The following is a 20,307-nucleotide window of genomic DNA, read 5'->3' as shown; positions in this document are numbered from 1 at the left end:
TCCATTTGGACTCTTTTTCGAGTCAATTAATGCATTAGCTAAAAACACACCCTTCTGAAAGAGAGTTCCCGTTGTCCTCGGCAGCTCCTAAAGGAAAGCTCACCCCCGTGCTCCTAAGGACACAAACGTCAAGACAGCGAAGAACAGAGAATGAGTTCTAAATAATTAACACTTATTGATAAAAACTGTTTTTTAATGATATAGCTCAACCCTAATGTAACACTAATCTCAAAGGATATGATGTTTTAACTCTTTATTTTTAACCATGACCAGGAAATTTAAATATCATATAGTTCATATGAAAGTTCCTGACTCAAAGTAACCAACTAATTAAAATCAGTTTAAATAAATAGCTGTAGTTGCTTTAATAAAAGAAGTACTTACGACTTCTAAAGTAACTGAACAATTCATAAGACTATGATTGTTTTCAGTTATGGTTTTAACTCCAGCCATTAAAACCACTACTGAAAAGGCCTATAAAATAGGAAAATAATAGAGATTACTCATAGGCAAAAAAAAACCATTTCTCAAAAATCCATCCATCCATCCATCCACCCATCCATCCAAATAATAAGAGTCTACTAAAAGTTCCAGGCACTATGGAACTAGCATCAAAGCATAGTACCTTCCCTCATGGAGCCCAATCTGGGCTTTCAAGCTGAAGACTGCCACTGTTTTAAAAGATAGAAGTGGCAATGCTTTTTGCTGCCTCAGACCTTAAAATGAAACCATTAAACACCCCCTTCCCCCCACCGTGGTCCTCATAACATCAAAAACAGAACTCTTTGGTGAGGGTTGGGTTATTCCCAGAAGGTAAAACAAAAGGCACGCCCCCTTTGTGGGCAGTACCATTTGTGGAAAGAACATTTCACCGCTCTTACCAGGGAACGTGTCTTCTAAAAATCTTCGGAAAAATCCACATCCTGAAAGCGTCTGATTACCCTGAATTTAAAATGGGATTTTGCTCAGTGGCAAAGACACAAATTCATCCCCACAAGGATGGCCTCTACAGTAAAAAGCACATGATGACTCTTAGGGTTTATCTAGAAGGTTGATAAATGGGGCCACAAGACAGGATTCACCAAATTCCATTACTGGAGATCTCCCTGCCTCTACCTGAAGAATTCCAACGTGCCTTGCCGAATACCTAGCCAGGGGAGGTTACAGTTTCAAGCACAATTTGTTCCCGGTTTTTATTCCCTGCTCACTGAGTTATGTGCTGTTAAACATTTCCAGAAGACTGTCAAAATGTAAGCATCCTGAGGTTTACATAGGCCACACCATTAAATAACATATAAGCACAAAATTTTAAACATTGTTTTCCAGCAATGGGAAATATTTTAGCTAAGTAAAAACTGAAGCTTGAAATGCAATAAGCACTTAAATGACTCCTCTCTGTGCCAGAATTCTTATTTTCCCCTGTGCAACCCCGGCTGCTTGGGATTAAGGCGACCCCAGGGAGCACAGCGAATGGTTGTGGGTTATGAGGTGTAGCATGAGCTTGGCGACAGCATGCCACCCAGCCTCAAGAAACCCAGCCACGACTGGAACCCAAGAATCAGTGTGTTCATTCTGTGGTCAGCTCCACATTTTTTCCCCTCCTAGAAAAAAAAAAAAAGCTGCTACAAAAGTCAGGCCTCTTCCCCACCCCCCAAGCAGTCACGAGGGTGGACCAAGGGCAGAGGGAGACACTCCAGCGCTGGCAGGGCAGGGGGGGAGGCTGGTCCCCATGGGTGGGAGTTACACAGCTTTCAGTTCCTCAGCATCGAGGAAAAGGAGCAGCTGCAAACGGCAGCCACAGCACTGCCGACGTATTGTGCTGTCACTTCAGGAAGAAGAAAAACCCAGAACAAATTTGACGTGGTTTTCACCACACGGTGATTGCAGTTCTATTCAAGGATGTCACAGTCACACCACCCACTGAGCACAACTCAGATGGAAATTAGGCCTCCTTCAAAGTGTCTTAAGTCTCTGCCTATCCCTGAACAGATTAAGCCGAGGATTTTAAAGAAACACAGCCCTGTGGCCCTATCTCCTTTGGCTTCCTGGTACCTCAGGTTTCTCACTTACTAAAGAGAATCGCCTTCAGCTACAGGTACATCTAAGGGAAGCCAAGACACTCTCCCAACAAATGCAGCGGCTCTTAAAGAAGCAAGCAGGGCAATGCACCATGTCTGAGATTTGGGTCAGTGTTTATACCATGAAAATTTGATCTTCTATAAAATTTCAAGCACGTGAAGAAAAGGAATGCAGTGATTTACACTCGGGGACTTTCCTCCACATTCAAAATACCAAAGCTTGAGTGCTTTGTTATTGTAACACCACCTAAATTTCTAAGACATATTTGGAGTCTTGTGACTGGTCTTTGAGATTAAAATATAAATACCACTTGTCACTTTGAGCAGGGATTAGGGGTGAGTTCAGGGAGACGGAGGGGTTTCTCTTTGGTGTTTGCCAAACCAAAACCATGAGGGAGCCATGTATGTATTTGTCCTATCTCTGGTGAAAATAACAAAGCTTTTGTTCACTGAAAAAAACAAAACAAAACAGACTCATGGATGGTGTCTGCATTTTCCAATTTTGAACAATAACTTTGAATGCCAACCTGCTGACCTACAGCAAGACAAGAGACTGAAAAATGGCTGTGCCATCTGGAGGTGAATTTCGCAGAAACAGAAAGTTCAAACTCACTGCTGATAAGTTACTCAGCAGCCTCCTCAGGAGCATGATTGCAGCCTAAGAAGAAGAGCCCTAAGTTCTGTTCAAGACTAACACCTTTCCACCGGTCATTACAGTGTTGGCCAAATATTACCGAAGGTCAGACACAGTGGTATATGGTTTTGGTATGAGGAAGAGTCAGAGAAAATTAGAAAATACCATTGCCGTTTCATACCAGTTTTCACGCCCAACTGCCAGTGAAGCTTTATATTAATTCTCACGATAAGAAACTGCCAAAAGCACCGAGAATGACTAGAACAAGTGTCAGTTTGCTAGGTTCCTCGCTCATCTGGGGTTAAATGTAGTTTCTCTTATTCACGCCGAACTGGCATACTGAAGACAAGGGTACACGTCACCTTGAAAGACGAGGACATATCCGTGCCAGTACGAACAAATCGCCCTCAAAATGAAACACAGAGAGTCCAATGATGACAATTATTGCGGTCGTTCGCCACATGACATAACAAGAGCAAACAATTCAGTAGCTTTAAAAATAGTTTATTTCCTTCTTCACAAACACATGAGCCTTCGGACCATTGTGCAAGGCACCACAAATGAAATAAAAACTTGTATTGCAATGTATTTTTCTTCCATGATTCAAGATAAAATGGATTTTAAAAGCAGATGGATGCCAATTACAGGGGATTGGGAGGCGGCGAGGGTAGGTACCAGTAACAGGCAGGCACGCGTTTTTCTACAGTGTTTATTGAAATAGGCAGCAATCAGCACATGTGCCTCATATGAGCAGTCACCCCGAATCAGGAGAGATGCTGCGTATCCTGGTTTCTCCGTCTACAGAGTACAGTGCCAACAGTACTCTCGCTAAAGCACAAAAGACTTCTCCCTAGTAGTCTTAGTACCAGTAACAGAATATGATTATTAAACATCTTCAATGTGGTTTTCATTACAAAAAAACATGTTTCACATAAAAGCTTCATAATATAATCCAGAGACAGAATTAGTGCATGCTTAAAATCTGAAGCCAGGCTGGCTATTTCTGATAATGTTTTCATTTCTTCCAGTATTTTTTACTTTCATAAATATGCACCCAGTCTCCTACCAGGTTAAACAGACACGGAACACTTTTGCTCTGAGCACCATGATCCCCTCTCAATCGCCTCTTCGGGACTATAATCCTAATCCTAAGGAGAATGGTTCTAATTTGTATTCAGACTTGCTTCTTCCTCCAAATCAGGTTAGTGTTGACCAAATCCCAGCAAATGTCAGACACAAAGGTTTGTGAGCAGAGGCCCAAAGAATAATTATGAAAAATTTCACAATGATCTAGGTTAAGAAACCACACAGAAAATAAATGATTTCACCTTATAAAAAGCCTCGACTTGAATTTAAACAGGAGATGGAAGTGAAAGGAATGAAGTGTTGCTTCAGTCCAAGATGGGGCATTCTTTATTGCGTAACAACAAAGCCACAGCAATAGCCCAGGGACGGTCCTCCTACGGGCCTCTACCAATGGCTTGTGAGGTAGATACTGACGGCTTGAAGAGAGGTAGGTAAAGCCCAAATTTGTTTTCAATCCCTGCAAACGTCGCAACTGCCAGTTTGTAGCCCCCAACGTGATCGGGATTGGGAGCAGGCAGTGTGATCCTGGATTTAGGAACTGGCTCTGATCCCATGGGCTTCCTAAAAGGAGAGAAAATAGAGCGAGAATCTGAGTTTTTGTTTTGTTTTGTTTTTTTAGCTTGGTAAAAAAAACGTTCAGAAACTGCTAACGTCTGGATCAGAGAGGAATTGTGGAATTCTAGTTAGCTGTATGTTCCCTTTTGAAATGAGTTTGATAACGTGACTTCAGGATTTTCCTACATCTTTTCTACTTCATCGTAGGGACTAAATAGACATACCTTTCTCAATGACAACAGAGTATTAGAAGCAGCTGAAATTTAGCAGGATACTTACACTCCTCCAAAATCAACGTAGAACCATCGCTGCAGCAATTCATAGGTCAGCAAAGTTACACCAAACTGGGGGGAGGAACGAAACACACGAGCTTTGAAAAAAATAAGAAATAACAGATGCAATTAGATTTTAAAAATTCACCTGACACCAAAGGTTTAGTTAAGAGCAAATTATTTCCATACCGCCAGCTCCTTTCCACAAAGCTTTTGGGCCTTCTTCCCGAAGGATCTTCCTAAAGCAGTCTATCACTCCGCTGTAAGTGGTCTGGCCGGCCCGGGCGGCCACCTGTAATCGTGTCTTGATAACATCAGCGGGGGTCACTAGAGATGCCGCAGGCATACCTGCAGGAAAGACAACACCTTCGCAGTCCGGTCACATTCTCACTATATAAAAAGAACTGTGCTTTGAACTGCCGGCCGTGGAAAGAAAGTTAAGAATCGGATGAAATCAAATGCCTCTTTGCTGTCCCCTCTGGGAAGCACAGCTGTGACTCTCGTCCGCAGTGATGGAGGCTCCAGCACACCTAGAGGAGCACACGCCTCGTCTCCAGATCACCAGCCTCTGTTTGTTGCGCTTATGTTCTTAAATAGTTTTAAGGAATTATTTATCAAGACGATGACTTCGAGTGGCTGAGAACAAACGGAGAAAGATTTTGTTTGTTTGTTTTTTCTTTTGCTTTCCCGTGGAAATCAGAGTTACTAGGTCTGATGTTTTCAGAGGTGAAGCTTGTTATCCGTTTCCTCTTCCTGCTTTTCTGACAGTCACCGGAGGTGCCTTCTCACACACACTCAACCACCCCCCCACCTTCCAAACCCTAACCTCTTCATTTACATCAGAAAAAGACTTTACTGACAGCTAAACAAACAGTGTGTGTGTGTGTGTGTGTGTGTGTGTGTGTGTGTGTGTGTAGTGACCTGAAGGGGAGGCCCCCACGGATAACACTTCAGGATTCCTCTTTCCTATGACTGACATCTCCAGAAAAAATATGACAGAAAGCTTAAAATTTATATTGGCTGATAATCAATGAAAAAGAAACAACAACAACAACAAAAAAAACCCTCCCAAAATTACCAATGGGAAATTTTTCTACAGTCATTTTATCCAAACTGGGGCAGCCCATGTTTAGATATTTTAAAAGCGAGACTGTACTCAGAAGACACTGTCTCTTATGGTTTTATTACTTTTCCATTATGAACCTATTCCAAACCAAACTGGTCAAATGCAGATGCATAAATCTCCTTTGCTTTTTTTACGGCTTAATAATTCTGTAAGAATTTCTGTCCAAACCAACGTGGTCTGGCTCCCAACTCCATCTCATCCTTCTAACAGACAGCTTTAAAGTTACAGTGTGTGCGTATGTGCCCGGGGGAAATCTGCAGAGTACACGTTTGTATTTATATCACTAAGCTGTATCTTTTCCTCTTCCATCTACACTAAGCTCCTCAAACATTCATCCTAACAGTTTTTATAAAATGCATCACGTTTTTGCATGTGAGAAAGCTCACTTTATATCCAGTGCTTCACTGGATAAGTCATACTGAATTTCCTATTAGCTTAGAGGAATTATTTCAACTTTGAGCCAGGAATTTATCCTCCAACATAATGGAAGGAAACATGAAAAATGCTTAGAAACCCACTGTGTTCACACCACCAATTTTGTTTCACTTCCTGGTTTAGAAAGAGTTTAGCAAGGCTGTCTGCTTTAGACACGCAATAAAATCCTCCCTACAAGCGTGGGCAGGCATGTCCGAGTGTGAATGTGAAAGACATACAAGCAATAAAATGGGTAAAAAGTTTCCTTCAGTTAGGGCAGTTTTCATAAATAGCTACTTGTTATGAAAAAAGAGAGAAGTATTGGGGAGGGCAGGGAGGAAAGACATTGATCAGTGGAATAAAAATGCCAAGAGAAACGTGTAAGATGTTTAGCAAGTTGTCTGGTAAAAAGTGATTGGTGTGTGTGTTGGGGGGGGGGGGTGGGGTACTGGAAACATGGCAGCCTGCACATGACTCTCATCCTCTCCGCCCCCAGCTCCCACCTCTCCTAGGAGGACAGCTGCCAGGGCCTCGGAGGGACTGTGGATATCCCTGTGGACAGGGGATTTCTGGTGTGGAGATTTGCTAAATTCACCTGGAGAATAGCATCAGGCTGCTCCAGAGCAAGGCCAGGAAGGCAGCATCTACTAGGAAGAGCTTGGCCACCGGAGATGTGTTGATTTGGGGGGTCAGGGATGGCAAAGACTCTGAGCCAATTTGCCTGGTCTCTCCCGGCTTGCAAAAGGGTAAAGACAACGCTGAGCAAGAGGTCAAGTCTTGGGACTTCCCTGGTGGTGCAGTGGTTAAGATTCCGTGCTCCCAATGCAGGGGTCCCGGGTTTGACTCCCGGTCAGGGAACTAGATCCCACATGCATGCCGCAACTAAGAGTTCGCATGCCACAAATAAGGAGCCCACGTACCACGACTAAGACCCAGTGCAACCAAATAAAAACAACAACAACAACAAAAAGAGGTCAAGTTTTCTCTCTTCCCAAAGATGGGAGAGCAAGAGAAGGCTAGGCAACAGGGAGGCAGCTTTTAGGTTCCTCAACAGGAAGGGGACCGCTGCCCAGCTGGTGCTTCAGTGATGAGACAAATGGTGAGACCTTGGGGCCACCTGCTACCTGTGTGACTGGAACAATTTGGGTGTTCTCCAGTCAATAAAAAAATTATAACTCTTTAAGGGGGTGCCCAGCAGCTAGAGAGTAGAAGGTCATTTACAACAAAAAGAAAGCATGATTGGCAAAACACAGCTTTGGTACAAGGATATATTGTATAACACAGGGAATACAGCCTATATTTTACAATAACTACAAATGGAATATAACCTTTAAAAATTGTGAATCACTATGCTGTACAACCGAAACTTATATAATATTGTACCTCAACTGTACCTCAAAAAAAAAAAAAAAAAAAAAAAGAAAACCCAGCAAAGACCAATAAACAGATATCATATGACAAAAAATACAACTTTGGGGTAAGTCAGCCTTAATTTTCACAAATATCCCATTAGTATTTGTAAAAAAAAATGTGCTTCTCTGTTTATGGGACACAGAGTTAATATCTATGCATTTCGGATCAAGGTTAAGTTTGCCAGAATCCCTTTGCACCCTTATCTATATTACCTACTTGATGTATCAGTTTCTAAGAAAAGTGTAATGATTTTCATTTAAGAAAGAGAAAATACCACATTCTCATACTTTTAACTTGAGGTTTTATAAGACGATATTATGTTGATAATACAGAGAGGCTTCTTAGTGAACTTTATCTTTTCTAAGTGTAAAATATGCCTCTGTGCTTCTGAATGCTATTTTTAAACTCCTGAATTCCATTTAGTTTGACATTAATATTGCTACACTTGCTTATTGTTGGTATTTGCCTGGTACATATTTTTCAATCCATTCTCTTTCCATCTTTCTATGTCACTGTTTTCTCGAATTTCAGGTGACTAGATTTTCTTTCACAACTTGGCTAAAAGTGTTTGTTTTTACTAGGGGCACTGAACGCATTCAGTTGTGGCTTGTAGACTGATTTCTGCCATCCTGTGTTAGTTACGGTCTTTATTTTCTCTGCTTCTAGGTGCTTCCCTTTTGATTTCCACCCTTTCCTGACTAATTCAATTTGTCTAAATATCATAAGCGTTTGTTACACAGGTGTGAGTTACAGTGTGTGCAACGAATGAGCACTGACATCTCTGCAAGCTGAGGAGGTGGTGCCCCCTCCCTTTGTCTCCCTTTCTATTACCTGCCTCCCAACGACGCTTCTTGTACAAAAACACGTAAGCCAAGGTTAGCAGTCATTCAGACCGACTCTCGGGTTTAACTTTTATCTGCTCTGTTTCATATATCCCACACTGTCCTCTTTCTTAAGTTCACTTTTCATTTTGCCTCCGAGAGGTCTGTGAGGGGTACCTGTGAGTCCTGGCTGGGAGGGACTACCCTGGTTTGGCCCCTGCTCCTGAAGGCGAGCGTGCCTGCTGGGAACGTAACTGCAGATCAAGACCTGCTCTCCTCGGCATTTTGGTGGAAGCCAGCACCGCAGACAAGAAGCCAATCTTCCATTACTGATTGGTTTTCTGTCCTCTTTTCCTTATTGCTTCTCCCTGGATAACTCCTATTAAACAGATGTTAGACCTCTCGGATTCATCCTACGTATCTCTTAAATTTTCTGTTATTTTTCATCTCTGTATTTGTGATCCATATTCTAGAGTTTTTTGTTTGTTTTTTCCCATGACTTTACTTTCCATGTGTCAAATTTGGTGTGTGTTTTTTTTTATGGATTTCTAATTTTGGCAATCTTTTTATTAACTTTCAAGAAAGCCTCCTTACTGAGTGTTTCTTTCAAATCTGAGGACCCTAATTATAGTTCTTAAAAGTTCTCCTCTGTTCCCTGAATTGCCTGTTTTCTCTGTAATTCTTCTGTTTACTTACCTTACTGCTCCTTGTTGTCTGAGGGGACCCCTGGCTGTCTACTGACATTCAAGTTCAAAGGACAGGCTGATTTGTGCTGTGGACAGCTTCCACCACACTCTGGGCCAGCCTCACCCACAGGCCTCTCTCCTGAATGGAGAGAGTTTGTGAAATGGGTGAGGCCCGTAACTGCATGCTGGGGCTAAGATAGGCTGGCAGGGCAGGGACCTTCCAAATCCTGCAATGCGGGGTGCTTCACTCTGGAGGTAGAAGGAATTATTTTCTACCCCTCTTTGGAAGAGCTGCTATTAGTTCATTTTTTTTTTCCCCCTGCATCTGTGGTAAAGGTCTGGAATTACCGTTAAGCCTTGCCCTGCTTTCTTTCAGTTCTTTACAACTGCCCTCTCCAGGCAAGTGTTCCCTTCCTTTAGAATACAGCTCTGGGCTTTTAGCCTCGATTCAAATGTTGCCTGAAGTTCCATATAAAAAGGAGAAGAGAGAGGAGCAAGCCGACCTTCCGGCAGTACATGCAGTTCCTTAACTCTTGTTAATGATTTACCCTAAAACCTCCCCCAACACTCAAGGCATTTTATCTATTGTTCACTCCGAGGTTAAAATTATCTGGTTTTGCTCTTACATTAATAAAAGTCGTTTCTCCTGCCGGTGTTTTGGGCTGTGGCATTTTTCACTTGTTTCAGGTTTTGGTTCCTATCTTCTGAAGGCTGGTGCTAATAAAGAGTTTTTTAACACGTATTTTCTAACATTTTAAGGTATTTGGGAGGAGAGATGGATCAACATGCTCAGTCCATTACCTTGATCCAACCTCTCCATTACTCTTTTTTTTTTAAGGATCTAAGAATTGCTTTTAAATTATCTTAAGCTTTATGTCCACATAATTTAAAAATTGTTACATTTTATATAATTATGTGCCAATGGTACTTTTCTCCTAACTTAATTCTTCTAATACATTTGTAAAAGCATCATGATCAGTCACACACATAACTCTTCCATATCTGTGTTTTGAACAGCTTTTAAAGATATTCCTGAATTACTACTTAGTCTAAAGCTAATTAATTCAAAGACAAGATCACAAGACCATCACTGCAGTCTGACTTGTTCCTCTACCTCTCCACTCTGACAAGATCATCTGGGATGAGCGGTCAGTCTATAACATTTGAGAAGTATTAGATAGCCTTCATTTGATATTATCCCTAAACCATATTGAAATGCCCTTCCCTAATCAAAAAAGTAACACTTAATTAGAGTGAGTCAGAATTTGGTCCCTTAATTTCAGGCCCCTTGCTTCAACCCTCACCTTCTGACACATGAGGCACTTTGGCTGATGAACATAAATTCAAATATCTGTTGGTCTTAACTCGATCCTGCGAATTAATGGAGACATTCCCAGTATCTAAAGATCTTCCTAGTTTATCACTAGATACGTAGACCTAAAAAAATTTAATATTCTCTACGTTTTAAGATACTAACAACCACCTGTTAAAAAGCTGTATATTACTAAAGCAATCTAACTTTAAATCAAATCAAATTTTTAGAGAAAGTAAGGTAACACTTACTGAATAACTGAAATTCCTGTCAAAACATAAAAGGTAAAATCATGTTCACTGAACCCAGATCCATCTTATATATAATAGTATTGTTCAACAAAAAATATACATATCCTGTGTGAGATAAATTGAAATATAAAATATAAAAATCATATTTTATATTAAAATGTGTATTTTATATAACATAAAAATAGCATTAAGACATTTCTTATAATAAATAAGTTAGTGGTCAATTACTATTCCTCATAGCTTATTTTGAGATCAGCTTTTCTCCTTTCTCTTAATGACAACAAAGATCACTCTGGCCCTGGGACCTACTTCCTGGGCTTCTGTGCATACCCACCCCATTACTGTGTCCTCTCCTGAGGAGATGCCTTTCTTCCCCTGGTATCCACAAGAGGAACATGGGGGTCTGATCTGGCTTACAGCCAACAGCCCACACACGTGTGGTGCATTTTGTGCTCACTGCCCTTCTTGATGGTGTTGCACTGGGCACACTTCTGACCACAGTCTTCTTGCCCTTTCCATACCGAATTCAGCTCCCGGGCCGAGCATGCCTGCAAGGCTCTACGCTCAGCAGATGGTGGCCCTGCTTCCTCCCAGGACATCAGTTAACTGCTTATCACTGGATATAGATTTTTGTGTTTATCTTACTAAAAAAAAAAAAAAAAAACATTATTAATCTTATTAACTCTGATACATTTTTAGGCATTTTAATTTGGATTTTCAGGTAAACAATCATTTTCAAATAATGATAGATTCATTTCTTCTTTTCTAATATTTATGCCTCTTACTTCCTTTTCATATTTACCACATTGACTGGAACCTCCAAATAAGGCTAAAAAACTGGATAACAGAAACATCCCTAACTTTAATGAGAATGGAGGTTATGACAGTTGCCATTGGCTTCTGATATCTGTTATGAAACTAAGAAAGTAGCTTACTTCTCATTACATAGTTTATATAGGTTTGTGGAAGATAAAGACCATCAAGCTTTGTGGCTTATCTGTCCTTTCAAGAAAAAACCAATGACAAAGTCTGTCTTACATTATCCTGCCTTACAGGGAAGGGGAAGATGGACAATAAAATGAAAGTAAACGTTCTATAGTCAGTGTGGCAGTTCGCTCCCAAATGGGCCTCAGTGATCTTCACCTCCTGGTGTTCACACCTCTGCCTCTCCATCGTCTTCGTGCACGTTACGGAGGGCTGATCGGTAGGGCTAATAGGACGGTGTGGAAATGAAGGAGTGCGACTTACAAGCCTTGGTCATAAAGACACTGCAGCTTCTATTTGCTTCCTCTTCTTCTACCCCTCCTCCCCCAACTTCTCCTGCCCTGTCCTTCCCTCTCCCTCCTCCCGCTCTCTCTGGTCTTGCTCTGGGGGAAGCCAGCTGCTGTGTCATGAGGACATGCAAGGACCTATGGAGAGGCCCTGTGGCAAGGAACTGACGGTCCTGCCAATGCCGTGCGTGCGACTGAGCCGTCTTGAAAGTGCGTCCTCCGACCCCAGTCAGGCCTTCTAGAGCCCTGGCTGACGTCTTGATTGCAACCTCATGACAGACTCGAGCCACAGGTCCCCAGATAAGCTGCTCCCAACCCACAGAAACTGGGATAATAAACATTTGTTGTTTGAAACTGCTAAGTTTGGGGTAACCTGTTATGTGGCAACAAATAACTAATACAGAAGGTATGTGGAAAACAACTCTGAAAGACAACAGGATGGCTAGAGGGCTAAAATAATAGCAGAATGGGGATGTAAAGCAGTTCAAACTTTCAAGAAGGACGTGGCAATGCCTTAAAAACAATCATAATTTTTTTTTTTTTTTTTTTTAACCAGCAAACTCACTTCAGAGAATTTATTTCTCCCAAGAAAACAATCCAGAATAGGGAGAAAAGCCTTATGCACAAAGATGTTTTTTTTAACAATACCATGTATTTAAATTTTTTTTGAAAAAAAAGTTTGTTATCTAAGATTGAAGATGATATAAGTATGCAGCAATTAAAAATTTTGTTTACAAAGTTTTAAATGACATAAGAAAATTAATATTATTATTGAACATTTAAAAATACTTATTATGTGCCAGGTGCTTTCCTGGATCTTTATATCCATTAATTCACTTAATCCTCATAATAATCTTATGAGACTAAGACTATTCTTATTTCCATATAGAGGTGGAGAAACAAGCCGAGAGGCATTAAGTAACTCATTCAGGTCATACAGTTCTCAGCAGGGAAACTGGAATTTGAACCCGGATAGTCTGACCCCACAGCACATGCCATGAACCATTTTGCTGTGATGGTGAACAATGCTTCCAAAACGAAGTGAAAACCACATACCTATAATGTGATCACAGTTCTGTTAAAAACCATCCAAGGGGGGGAGAAATTAGCAAAAATATTAAATGGTGATTATCTTAGAGTCATGGAATAATGGATACTGTTATCTTATTTACGTGTTCCGATACTTTCCAAATATTTTACAATGGTCAATATTTTCATAATCCTACAAAAAATAGAAGACAATAAACTTTAAAAGAGAAAAAAAATCCACTCATAATTTCTACAGTTCTGGCAGCACGGATCACCCAGGAAAACTTGTACCCAGAGACAAAAATTATGTCTGGGTAGCTATCTTCTCCAAGGGAAGAGTTAAAGGCAATATTTTTGTGGTTCAAAGAAAACAAAGCTTGGAGAATGTCCTAGACTTTGATCTGAGCTCTAATACTTATCTTCTGATTTCGCAATTGATTTTTGGAGTTATTTACAGACAGATTCTCTTGGATTCAACATAATGATGGCTAACATGTACTGAGTATTTACTCTCTGCCAGGCTACAGGCTAAGTCCTCCACATGGGTGCTCTCACTAGAGCCTCATAACCACTCTCTCCAGTCAGTACAATTACCATCTCCCTTTATGGCTGAGAAAACCAAGCCCGGGGAGCTTAAGTAACCTTGCCCGAGGTCACATACTACTAAGTGGTATGTTAGTTCTCCCCAGTAGGTCCTACCTTATTTCAAGTAAATAACTGGAAATAAATTGTATTACACCCTTTTGGTTCAAAAGCTATTATCGTTTATACATCTGTAAACGACATATAAAGGACACAGTGAGTGAGTCAACGGTCAAACTGGGATTAAAACAGGGAATTCTATGGTTGAGTCTTGAGATCATGCTTTTCTGATTTAGGTAGAGTGGTCTCACTGCTACTCATACAACGAGGCTCCCTGAGCAGCCAGCCAGGAAAGGACAGCCCTGCCTCATACACCAACATCACCACCTTTGAAGAAAAGGGATTAACCAAGAATTACAGAGGAGCTCCATGGGTTCCCGCCTCCAGGGCTCCCCAGGCTACAGGCAGGACACGGGGCTCACAAAACAGCAAACAACTTCTCAAAGCAGGGGGTAGTTCTCAAGAGACTCAAGCCACATGTCTGAAGAGAACAACACCTGTATCAAAATTGTTTGGACCCAGGCACCCCATGACTGCCTTAGGGTCTGTTAACTCATTAAGTGTTTGTCACCACCTGGAGAGCTAATCCAGACTGTTCTAGCCTTTAGGGTCTCTAAACAAGGAGAAGCATCAAAGAATGAACTCATTCCTGCTGGGGCTATAATCAAATTTCCTCTAAGGATTTACACTGGGAATGTAGAAGCCAACGTCTGCATCTATTTTCTTCTGTTGATACTTTCACTGTAGCACTATAGAAGACAGTCATTTCTCTCTGAGATTCAATACACACACACCCCCCGCCCCCCGTCCCAATCTTACAACCTTACACAGCTAGCAGGAAATCAGGTATCTAATAGACCCAAGCTGTTTCTAGTTCCATTACATTTCTTTTCTCTCAATGACAATAACTACTGCTTAAATTCTGGACAAGTTTTATGTACTATTTTGGTTAGACACCTTTAAGGCATAAGTATTAACATTTTTAAAAACTTCTGACTGAACAGTTCTTGTTCTTACACCACGAAGTGAAACTATGAAATGACATGGAACCTGAATTGGAATCCAACAATACTACAAATGCACCAATTGTTAACGAGCTTTTTTTGGGGTTGAGAAATTAAGCTTGTCTAATAGTCTAACCCGCCAGAAGTAAGATTCATTTCTTTCCCTTTCATTTTAGTAGCTCTTCAAAGCAATCTAAAGCCATCTCACATGTACCCTGTCGAGAACTATAAGCAAAAATTCCAGTGCAGTGGCACGGTGGGAACAGAGCTCTGAGGACACTCACCGGCTATGGCGCCAGCTAAGAGCAGGCTTCCTGGGCTAACCTGCCCATCTTCATTTGCAAGGGAAGCCTTCACATGAGCATAGCATGGGAAGTAGATGGCCGAGAAAGGAATGTCCCGCAGAAAGCATGCTTTGGCACCCTGTACGTTTGAAAAGGAAGAAAAACCACATGAAACACATATCCCATTGAGAAGATCAAGCTTCCTTGGAACTTCCCTCAGAACAAAATATTCCTGGAGAAGACCAAATTTGTACTTACAAGTTGAAAGGGGAACAGAAAAAAATATATATATAACCCAAATTCTGCAAGTAATAAATCAGAATCTTGTATTTTAAAATAAAACATTTTACTGTGTGGTATAAGTGCGAGGGGAGAGTTCTTGTTTATTCTAATGGTAAGATTTCGATGAAAACATTTTCGGAGCTCTGCCTGCCACATCCTTTTAAATCCCTAATTGACGGCAGGTCACTGGCATTTCAAGGAGGATCTGTTCTCATTAGATGGGCAGCAACAACCAAGATACCTCTGTGTTTACACACTAGAAAGTGGACAAATTATAAAGGTGGTAGGGGAAGGGGTTTGTTTTTCATATTGTTTGAGACTCTGATGAAAATGTTGGACTCTTTGCTAGAAAAAATTACACATATGTAAAAAATTAGACACCTTTTCAAGGGGTTCATGGATTCCCCCAATTTATTCATATACTTAGCCCGACTGCCGCAGGGTTTATGAAACATTGATAAATGCCTGTCCTAAAGCCTTAAAATGTTTATAATAATTCCTATATACTCAAGAGCTCTGTGTAGAAAAATTAGCAACTAAGGCAAAGTCTTCACCAAATAATTTCTGGTGCCAAAATAATGCCATGGGGAGGCCTTGAAAATTGATGCATGCCCAGAAATATGATATAAAATTCTAATGAAAACCACAAGACATATACTGTGTTTTAGGTAGGCTAAACCTACCTACCTTCAGAAGCCCCCCTTTTCAACACTTAATGATCTAATACCATTTCTTCACAGATTTCTAATGCCTAAAAATTTTCATCAAATTTAGAGATTCTTCAAGGAAAATAATGAATCCATCCAGATTCCACAGATCTAGCCAAGCCCAGTGACATTTATTGAGGTCTAGTGATGTTGGCTCTCGGGTATTTGCCTGATGCCAGCCTCTAATCTGTCAAAGTTCCTTAACACTACACATCTGTTACTGCAGCCTTTGCTTTTCTGACACCCGCATTACACTCCCGACTCACACTGAGCTTGTGGGTAATAAAGCCCTTAGTCTTTTTCACATGAACCACTATTAACCTAGGTCTACTGTAACTTAATTAGTTGTCCTAAACAAGTAACATAAGCAGGGCTTTGTGTTTAATCCTATTAAACTTCATCCTAGTTTGGCCCATCCTTCCAACCAGAACAAATGCTTGGAATCTGGATTCTGTCATGTCGGCTATTCTTCAATCAACTCACCCATGGATGTGTTAAGCTGCCTCTGGCCACTCTGAGTACAGATCCCCCATCACGTATGGCCAATCAGCCCACACTTCTGTTAACACCCAAACTGTTAAATGCATAACTGAAAAGAAGAACTACAAAATTCACCACACCCAAATTCCTCATTTTATACATGTGTAAATTGATGCCCAGGACAGTTAACCTATCAATCACACATTTATTAAGGGCCTTGCTGTTGGCTTGCTTAAGGGACCTCCTTGGAGGCAGTGCCAGAGACAGGTCCAAAACTCAGGACGCTCAAGTTTTTTCCACCTCTCCCAGTTTTTTCAAGGGGAAAAAGTACAGTATAACACCAGTATCCATGTAGCGTCCAATCCTTTCCTGATGATTAGTTTTTCAAAAAGTTATAATCCAGGGAGTTACTGTGTAAGGGCAATACTATCACTCATTTGTTTGTCTATTTTCACTTCCTTTTCCTTATTTTGCCTACAAACCTTCCCATAAGTTCTGCTCGCTATTTGCTCACATGCAGAGTCTGTCCAGGAGACGTTCAAATTAAATACCAAATGACCAACTCATATGAAGATCAGTTAAATCTTCATGTCTGGCTCCTTCAATATAGTAAAAAAAAAAAAAAAATTGCCATATTACTGACTTACTAAACAAATCACTTCGGAGTAATTTTTAGGATGATAAAATTCCTCCTCACACAAATCTTGCTTTTTACTAAATCTATTAGTTTTGACTATGGACCTCATCTCCCAAATTTCTGTATCTATAGAACTTCAGTCTATATGCTCTGCTCATTTTTTTTTTTTTCTTTTTTTGCTGGTAATATTTTCCCTTTAACATGTTTTTCCCCCCTGATTAGAAAATGCTAAGTGCCTATCACAGACAAAATAGGAAAGTATTAAAAATTTAAAGTGCCCTTAATTCTCACCAGCAAGAGGTAAACACTGCACCCACCATATATGTTTTGGAGCACCACCTTCAACAGTAATATTATCAGCTGTTCCATAGTCGGGGTCATGCTTCTGTGGTTCAGTTATGCTTTTCTTCTCCTTAAATTCATGCTATCCAGTTTTTTGGTTTTCTTTTTTGTGGGAGAGGGAGGGGGCGGTACAGTCTAACATCTCCTCAGCCATACTGCCTAAATTCCTTTTCCGTATGCCGTTTTAAAAACTCCACCATCATCATGGTCTTGGCTGTCCTGTGGATTAGGCCCGGTACTGTCACCCTTGTCGAAGCTTTGTAATGACTTCACTTTCCCATTTTCCTCTCCTGGTCGGCCTGATTCCTCTCAGGTAAAGCTACTCAATGCCCCATTCATCTGATCAATCCAGGCACACCTATCACTCTACGTCGTCTTTGATGACTGCTAAGCTAGGCACATCAACCTCTTAAATACCTCCTCTCCATTCATTTAAACCCAAACACCACCCTTTCCAAGTAAGTAGAAGATAGACAAGGAGTAGATTCCACACGGCTCCACGCTGTCTACACTTTCTCAATGCTGTATATCTGCCTACGTCAGTGTTGCCTATTTCAGAGTGTAAGCAACCAGGAGCCAGAAACTACTGTCTGATTTAATTTAGAAAACAACAAAATCTTGGGCTGTTAGGGCCTAAGACATGTTCCTGGTGACACTGATTTGGCTTTGCTAACTCCCACAGAAAACACCACAACTAAAGAGAGAAATGAGAGGCTTGGGATACCCTGATACGTGACCTGAAATTAGAAACATCCCTGTGACACAAGAAGAGTAAGGCCAAGTGAAGAAGCAGCTGGGTTCTCCCAAGAAGGAACTCTGCTTTCCTGAAATTGTGACAGTAAATCATGTATCAGTGTGAGAATAGAGCCTAATAAGAGGTGTGATATGCTTTAAGAGATGTTTGAAAACAGTTCCAGATGACTAAGAAGAAAAATGACTTGATCAAAACACAGATGAACAAACGAACAAAGAAAGACCACATCTAAGGAAAAGGCAGAGCTACACTGTGAAACACTAAAGGAAAAATGGTCGGAAATATGCTGTATTTTTCCTACCAGGGATCAGACAACGTGCTTAAATAATTTACGCATGCTGGAGCCAAGGTGAGACTCTGTAAGACGTTTCAGGTTTTTCATTATCTGAAAAACAGGAAGGAAAGGGAAAGTGAAGGAAGAAAGATACCTTGTGGAATGGCCACCATCTCTGCTCCACAGAGGCAGGACCATCTAGCCAGCAAGTGAAAACATTTAGAAACTCTCATTTCCACTGAGCAAGGTATGAAGCAGCCCTGGGACCTGAGAGAGGTACCCTCCCCTCTATGGCTGTGTGGCTGTGTAATGAAAGAGCACTGGGGGAAACTGAGCTCTGAACCTTCCTCTCCTGTCAAAACGGCCAAAGGTTGCCTTCTTCGGGGCAGGGAGGGGGACAGGGGTTTAGGAATACACAAGGAAATAATTATTAAAGCCCCATGTAAAGTATCGAGTCCAGGACAAGTGTGAGGGCCGGTGGGGATGAGGAGGTCTGTGGTCCCTGCCTCCTCTCCCAGAGCCTGCATCCTCCCACAGCCCAGCACCTGCTCAGGCATCTCCCGGCAGCACATCACTTCTCCTGAGTCATGAGGTGTCTCTCACCTCTCTCACACCCCAGGCATCAAAGCCCAGTTCCCAAGGAAAGCTAACTTTGCAAAGGGTTGAAGAAAAAGGCACAGGCTTATTAAATTTCCCTGGTCTCCCCCCCCCTCCCCCACCCCCCGACTTCCTCCAGGCCTAAGGCACAAAGGCAGGTGCCAGTTTGGCACAATGAAAAGGGAGACAGGATGTGAGAAAGGCATTTAAAGTTCCAACAGTGAGAATGTTCCCCAGATTCCTTGATAAATCCTTCACTTCTCAGTGAACACCCATCCTCCAGTCCTACATCAAAACGTAAACCTGTTTGACTTGAATTCTACTTGCCCCACGTACCATTTTTACTAAGTGATCAGCCATTATGAACAGGCAACTTTATAATAAAGGGAAACATTCCATGCTGCCCAAGAGCCTGCGTCAGCAACACAAAAAGAAGTACTTTGGCCATTAAAAAATTAATAAATGACAAAGTGTGTACCACCTAAAATAAATCTTTAAATGTTCCTCCCCTTAAGAAAAATCCCCACATTTCCCTGCTCTAGGCAGCCCTGCCCTTGGACGTTCCCTGGTTGGCCCTGAAGTTCCTTTGTACACACAGTAAAATCACTTGGGGGAAATTAATAAATGAAAAATGCAATCACCTGATCTCTTACTCTTCGTTAAAGCACTCTTTCTCCAAAAAGGGGAAATTATTATTATTATTATTTTTTTCCTTTTTAATAAAAGGCCCACTAATAACAGACAGGAACAATAAAAGGCATCTCAGGGGAGACCTATATGTGAATAAACTAGAATCAAAACTCAGATCTAGTTTAATTATCAACTCTGGCTCCGTTCCAATTCCATATCCCTCCAAAGTCTCTCCGTCACCATTCTAGTTAAGGTCTAGGAACTTCATTTAACTTCAGTGGTCCATGATGCACAGAGGCCAATTAGACAGCTTTAGAGACGCTGGCCACGGTATCGCCATGGCAAAGGAAATATCTGTTTTACTTCTCATGCTTTTTTGGATGTGGACACTATGGTGAAAGCCCAAAGGAGCTTTAATCAATTCTTAAGTTGCTGGAATCATCCACCCAAGTTTACTCCAGCAGCTCTGTCTCGCATGAAATTGTCAAAAGATAAAACACAACAGGATTTGTATCTTACACACATACGCTGCTATCTCCAGTGTCTTTTTCCTTCTTTTAAAGCTCTTCATCTTGGATGGTATCACACCTGCCCAATCAATCTGAGCAAAAAAAACCATCCTGAAGGATAGTGGTTGATAAAGAAGTCAGGGCCCAGGGCAGGTCTTTTCACATGCTAATTCCTGCTTACTCTAGCTGTACCTGCAAATACAGCTTGAAACAGACT

General features: G+C 41.2%; 1 protein-coding gene across 2 annotated transcripts in view; it reads right to left on the bottom strand.

Moving 5' to 3' along the window:
* Nucleotides 1-3,225: 3,225 nt before the first annotated feature.
* SLC25A13 (solute carrier family 25 member 13) overlaps nt 3,226-20,307 on the bottom strand; it is a 203,212-nt gene continuing 186,130 nt past the window's right edge. For both annotated transcript variants that reach the window (XM_068550618.1, XM_068550619.1), the window contains exons 15-18: nt 14,879-15,017; nt 4,815-4,973; nt 4,633-4,723; nt 3,226-4,359 (exon numbers count right to left, since the gene is read on the bottom strand). In XM_068550618.1, the coding sequence (XP_068406719.1) occupies nt 4,173-4,359; nt 4,633-4,723; nt 4,815-4,973; nt 14,879-15,017 (576 nt within the window). In that variant the 3' untranslated portion in view covers nt 3,226-4,172. The remainder of the gene's footprint in view (nt 4,360-4,632; nt 4,724-4,814; nt 4,974-14,878; nt 15,018-20,307) is intronic.

The sequence above is a fragment of the Eschrichtius robustus genome, chromosome 8 (assembly GCF_028021215.1).
Source record: "Eschrichtius robustus isolate mEscRob2 chromosome 8, mEscRob2.pri, whole genome shotgun sequence".
Taxonomy (NCBI): domain Eukaryota; kingdom Metazoa; phylum Chordata; class Mammalia; order Artiodactyla; family Eschrichtiidae; genus Eschrichtius; species Eschrichtius robustus.
Note: the sequence above shows the minus strand (reverse complement) of the source record. Positions and strands in the feature narration are given on the sequence as shown.